Source organism: Myotis daubentonii, chromosome 6 (assembly GCF_963259705.1).
Source record: "Myotis daubentonii chromosome 6, mMyoDau2.1, whole genome shotgun sequence".
Lineage (NCBI taxonomy): Eukaryota > Metazoa > Chordata > Mammalia > Chiroptera > Vespertilionidae > Myotis > Myotis daubentonii.
The window spans coordinates 66911014-66917013 of NC_081845.1; the positions used below are offsets into that span (position 1 = coordinate 66911014).

The 6000-nt window shown below is 42.4% G+C and overlaps 1 protein-coding gene across 1 annotated transcript in view; it reads left to right on the top strand.

Annotated features, from left to right (window-relative positions):
* COL9A1 (collagen type IX alpha 1 chain) overlaps positions 1-5723 on the top strand; it is a 98529-nt gene extending 92806 nt beyond the window's left edge. Inside the window, exon 38 of the mRNA XM_059701271.1 lies at positions 4795-5723. Coding sequence (XP_059557254.1) covers positions 4795-4979 — 185 coding nt within the window. The 3' untranslated portion in view covers positions 4980-5723. The remainder of the gene's footprint in view (positions 1-4794) is intronic.
* The last annotated feature ends 277 nt before the right edge of the window (positions 5724-6000 follow it).

The following is a 6000-nucleotide window of genomic DNA, read 5'->3' on the forward strand; positions in this document are numbered from 1 at the left end:
CTTAGTAGGCAAAATGATGGGCTGGCTGTTTAGTAATAAGATGAGTTTGTTCCCGCCACCCCAGCCACCTGGCTTCGGCATGTCCCCTAACCACTTAGTGCCTTTCTTCCCTTTCTGCCTCGTTCACATGGCTGTGTGGATCACATTAGAGACCCCTGGGACTCTAGAGCCCCCTCAATCCCTGACCCCACCTCCAGTTTCTTACCAGAGGCCTTTAGTGGCATTACTTGATTGGGTCATCTCATTAAGTGGAACTCCCTATGCCTTCTGACATCAAACTTTGCAGTGAGTTCCTTGGCACTCTGAGGAGTTCAAAAACTATTTAATAATGGGTCCTGGCCTCCTTCATGTGCATTCAAACTCATGAGGGAAAGGAGTTGAATGAGGACTCATAGGTATGTGGCCACCAGGCCTGTGACTTGTGAGCTGAGACTCTTTTCCCTTCTTGGATGGGGAGGGTAGAGCTGGCTTTACCCTGGGCCGCACTGGATGAATGGGTATTCAGGATTCTCCCAACATCTGCACATAGATGCGCTCTGCTGGTGACTATTGGGTGGGGAAAACAAAGAGCAAACCAAGGACATACTTAGTTTAGCAGTACGTTTAGCAGTAGTCATTGATCTGATTTCCATTGCTGCAGTGATATTATTTGGTTGTGGGGATCTTACGCAAACAAACCACTATATACCTCCTTCTTAAACATATGTGCATAAAAAAAAGTACGCTTAGCATAAGGTGAGAAATAGAAGAAAGCCCCTGGCACATAAAACATTTTACATAAGCAGTGGATTAATATCGAACACCTTACTTAATACTTTAAATTATTTTCAGGCTTGTGTGTTTTTCCCCTTTTAAAGTCTGCATAAACAGTCCTTTCATTCTGTAGCTTGCATTACAGTCTTCAGACTGTCCTGGCGTGGCTTGGCCTCCATCAATGTGACATGACTGCCCTCTAGTGTTCACACAGAGAATGACAGACATTCAGTTTTAAAAACCATGAATGTTTGGCAACGGCATTTTCATAGGTCCTTGAAATTTCAGAACACTGTGTAGTCGTCAGGCAGTTGGGGGAGCTAACACACATCAGGCAGGCAGAGCAGAATGACAACACTTTAGATCTGTGCTGTCTCTTCTTAAGACTTGAAAAGTAGTTTATACATATTTGTTCATGCAGCTACTGGACTTTTTGAATGACTTGGACTGTGACATTGTTTTATTCCCAAATAAGCTCTTACTCAATAATTTTAGAACACCTTTGAGAGCGAATGCCCAGTATCAGGGCTCACCAGAAGCTGGCAGTCTGTTATGTGAAGGCTGGTTTATTTTTCCTCCAACCATTTCTACAGGGTAAAACCTCAGAAAAATAGCGTTAGTTTCTTATGATAGATGGAGCTCTAGAAAAATTAATACCATCTTTTGGCTATTGTGCCACTTTCTACTTTGTGGGCAATTCAGGCCCAATGAATTAAACAAAATACACTACAGTACACTACACACACACACACACACACACACACACACACACACTCAGCAGAGTTAGAAAATCAATAGGTATGAAAATACAGTTAGGTAAGGCTAGTAGGCCCTTGTTTCTAATTCCAACACTTTCTAGCTATATAATTATGGACAATTGTTTAATCTTCCTAACTCTCAGGTTGCATGCACATGAGGAAAATGGATCAATAATGAGCCCAGTGCATGGGCAGGTAAAGGGAAAGCACTTTGTGATGATGATGATTGATGACGATGATGATAACATCACCCAAAGCTCTGCAGGGTGAATTGCTGTTTTTTGCCAGAGGGAGAATTGGGCTGGATGAGCTTTTTATAAACTAAATCAAGGCTAGACAGGATGGCTTTGTCAACTCCTTCCTCAAAGGACAAGCAGGAATCTGAAATGAACTCAGTGAGTGGAAAGGAAAAGCCTCTCCTAGAACGTGTTGAAATGGGGAGCTAAGCACGAAAATCCATAATGCACTCCTTCTGCTTTTTAATAGTTTGTGTATTAGAGAGTTACTTTCCTTAAATTGAAGGTTTTAGGCAGGAGGCTGGCTCTGCCAATGTTAAATAAAATTTTGAATTAGTTGCTAACATAAGTTCAGAGCTATTTATTAAAAAACCCAGCTTCCTACCTTCTCTTGAAAATCATCAGAGGTCCTGGCAGTCCTGCTCCATGCTCCCTCCTGGCAGCTGAGCGCTGGAGCAGAGCCGCTGCCGACATCCGCTCTGCAGGTCACCACAGGCCTCAGGCTCCCCTCAGTCCTCTCTGCTGCCTCCCAAAGCTGATCTGGAGTATCGTTATCCATTCCAATTTTCATCACTCGTGCCATCAGTTTTCTTCCAGAAAAGACAGTGAGGATGTTCTTAATCCATGGCTCTTTCTTTATGACACTGGGAGTGAGCAAACTCCTTTTGTAAAGGAGCACGTGCTTTGGCTTTAGGGCCATGTGTTTTCTGTTGAAGCTCCTCAGCTCTACCCTTGTCTTGCGAAAGCAGCCATAAGCAAGATATCAATGAATGACCTTGGCTGTGCTCTAATTAGGCCACTTACAAAAATAGGACTTGGCTCATGGGCTGCCATTTGCCCACCATGACCTACATACCGGCCCTGTGGTCATTTGGTTTGCAACCTTTCCCTTGGGCATTTTCTGCTCCTAATTGTGATTGATTTTAGGCTAGACCTGATATTGCTACTGATAAGGTGCATGAAAATCTCCTTTTATATGCACCTTTGTCTGACCTATATCTTAAACCTTAAAAAATCACCTTTAATTGGCCCCAGTGTGAGGAGATGTGAATAGGCTCTGCTAAAGGCATGGTTGGGCTGGAGTCTCATTCATAGGTGCTCTGGAACTGTCTCAGGGGCCTCATCTTTGGAGGAAAACACATAATCACTGGCTTCATCACAACTTAATATAGTCAAATGAAAGCTTATGGGATAAACGAGGGGAAATTATACCGCTGCTTACATACAGCCTTGACATGGACATTGTCAAAGATAATTATTCTCTTGAAACTTACTAATGTTTTGTCCCATAACATTGCTTTATGTGGATCTACTTTGTAAGCTTCTTGGGGAGAATGAGATGCTAAATGTAAAGTAGGATCTCTAACCTACTTGCCTTCTAAAGGTATATGCGTTTATGTAATAAGATCATGTAATAAGACCAAGGAGACACATATAATAGCACCACTAAAATAGAAAAGGAAAACAAAACACCACTGAGAAGGAAGCAAATGTGTAATTGAACATGAAGATTTGGCTTTCACCTTTTGGCCGAATGGACAAATTAAGATGGCTGAGGTAGAAGGAGGGTGTCTGTAGAACTAGATAATCATCACAGATACAAGTTGTTTTACACTGATTTCTTACTGCCACCTTTGCAATAAGAGCACGAAAGCACTGCTGGTGTGATGCGGCAAACATCCGGCAGAAATCTCTCTTTGTTAGGGGCGCCTCACTGGGGGAACCAAACAACTTCCAACACACAAAGGGAAGAGATGCCCCCAGGAAGTGAGACTTGGGTGAAGTGCCCTTGGGGTTGGCTCCTGAGAAGACTGTCAGGGAGCTCTGTAGGGTGCATTGCACAGCTCTCGGAAGATATTAATCAATAATATCCTCATAATTATAGTAATAGGCCCCACTTATCAGATGCTTTCAGGCATAGAATTTAATTATAAGGAAGGCATCATCCTATCAGAAAGTGAGAAATTAGTGACTTGCTAATGACACCCTGTCTGTAAACGGCAGAGCTAGACTTAGAGCCATGTGTCTGTCTGCAGAGCCTGTTCTCCTCACCACTGTGCGATGCTTATCCCTGTCTGCATATTGACCACTTATTAGAAGTAAGGGTGCCGCTACCGGAGTGCTGTGCAAAAGAAATGTGCTGGGAGCCCCCAGTGCCAGTTGCACCTGTGTGTAATTTTAAATCTTTGAAATAACTCAGATGGAAAAAGCATGTGGGTTATAAAACTGAAAGCAACAAATGAACAAATAAGACAAACAAATAAAAACTCATAGGCATGGACAACATTATGGTGGTTACCAGAGGGAAGGGTGATGTGTGTGTGTGTGTGTGTGTGTGTGTGTGTGTGTGTGGGAGGGGGGTAGTAAAGGGTAAAAGGGGTCAAATATATGGCGACAGAAGGAGATCTGACTTGGGTGGTAAACAAACAATGCAACAAACAGATGATGCATTACAGAATTATACATTTGAAACCTGTTTAATTCTATTAACCAATGTCATCCCAATAAATTTTAATAAAATAAACAATAAACAGTTTTGGGATTATGAAAAACAAACTTTAAGTAGCCACATTAAAAAAGTCTAAAGAATCAGGTGTAATTAATTTTAATAATATAGTTTCTTTAACCCGTGGTGTTCAGAATATCATACCATGTAATAAATACAAACATTATTCACAAAATATTTTACATTTTTTTCATAGTCTAAGTGAGCTTATAGTTCATTTAATTTTGACTTAGCCTCATTTCAGTGCTCAATAGACATATGTGGCTAGAGGCTAACAACTCAGACAGCACAGCTCTACAAATGGAAATGTGGGTTCGAGATGCTGAGATCTTACACTTTTAATTTCTAAGAAACCTAAGTCCAGTGAAGGAATTTTATCATTGTCGTCATCATCATCATCATCATCATCATCACCCATCACCCATCATTTCCCAAAGCTCCTATGTACACATGCCAGGCTGCAGGGTCTGGTGCCTATGGCCAGTTTGCAGCCTTGAGTGTTCTCGTGTTCACACTGCAAATTGTTTTGTGTGTGTTTCAGGTGATCCAGGTCCTGCCAGCTTTGGGAGGAATGGCCGGGATGGTGAGCGAGGCCCTCCAGGGGTGGCAGGCATTCCCGGTGTGCCCGGTCCCCCAGGCCCTGCTGGCCCTCCTGGTTTCTGCGAGCCAGCCTCTTGCACCATGCAGGCTGGTCAGCGAGCCTTTAGCAAAGGGCCAGTCCAGTGAGAGGCTTAGTGCTGCCTGGCTGTCTGCATGAACCACCCCTGGCAAAGGAGCTGGGAGGACAAACACCACCCGAAGCTGGGGCAAGGGACGGCCGTGTATTACCTTCAACATTATTGCAGAAGTCCTACTTGACAATCAGATTTAGATCGATGGTGCTATTCAATAAATCCTCTTTCTTTCCCTTGGAGGAGAGACAGCAGAGTCATTGGTTAAAAACGAACAAGCAAAACCTCCCTTTGAATACATTTATAATCCTGTTCCCAGGATCTTGAACTTTAGTGTGCTATACATATGTGACATATTGTGGGCCACAGTGCCAATAAACAGAAACAACTGTTTGGTTTACCTCAGTTGCCGTAGTTATTTTCATTTGTAATGAGATGTTCGCAGATTACTGTGCAGCCATATAGAGGATTTGCAGACTAGTTATGAAGAAACCCTTCTGAAGTCAATAGAATGGGGGCCTAAAATGCCCATCAGTGTGCTCTCTGGGGTGACAAGGAAGTGCTGTGCAATGAGGAATGATTTCTCCACGGCATGTGTTGGTTTCCATGGTCAGCCTGAATTTTTGTGGAATTGTACTGTATCCCAAACCTGTTAACATTTTGAGCTCTTCTATGTGAAAGTAAAGAAGGACTTTCAATATCCTGTCATGCGCAAGACTTATTGATGAGATTATTTATTTTTAAGGTGTGAGGCAACATCTCTGGTTGTACCCAAGAAGAAATAAAAATGGTTTCTTAATCTCTTGCATGTTTTCTTGTAAATAATCATGTTCAATAAAAAGGAGTCACTGAACTTATTTAGGTGCATTAAAAAATGTAAATTACTGCTATTTCTCTAAGTTTATGTTAGTGCTTTTTTTGCACAGAAAAATTAAAAAGCCCTTACTGTTCCCTTGAAGGTGCTACCCAGTGACAGAAATCCATTGTAAATGGGTGTGTGGTGTAGGGCGGGCAGCTTCATAGAGCTTTTGGAAATTCTAATGAAAGCTATGGACCCAAACCCCAGAAAAATGCAC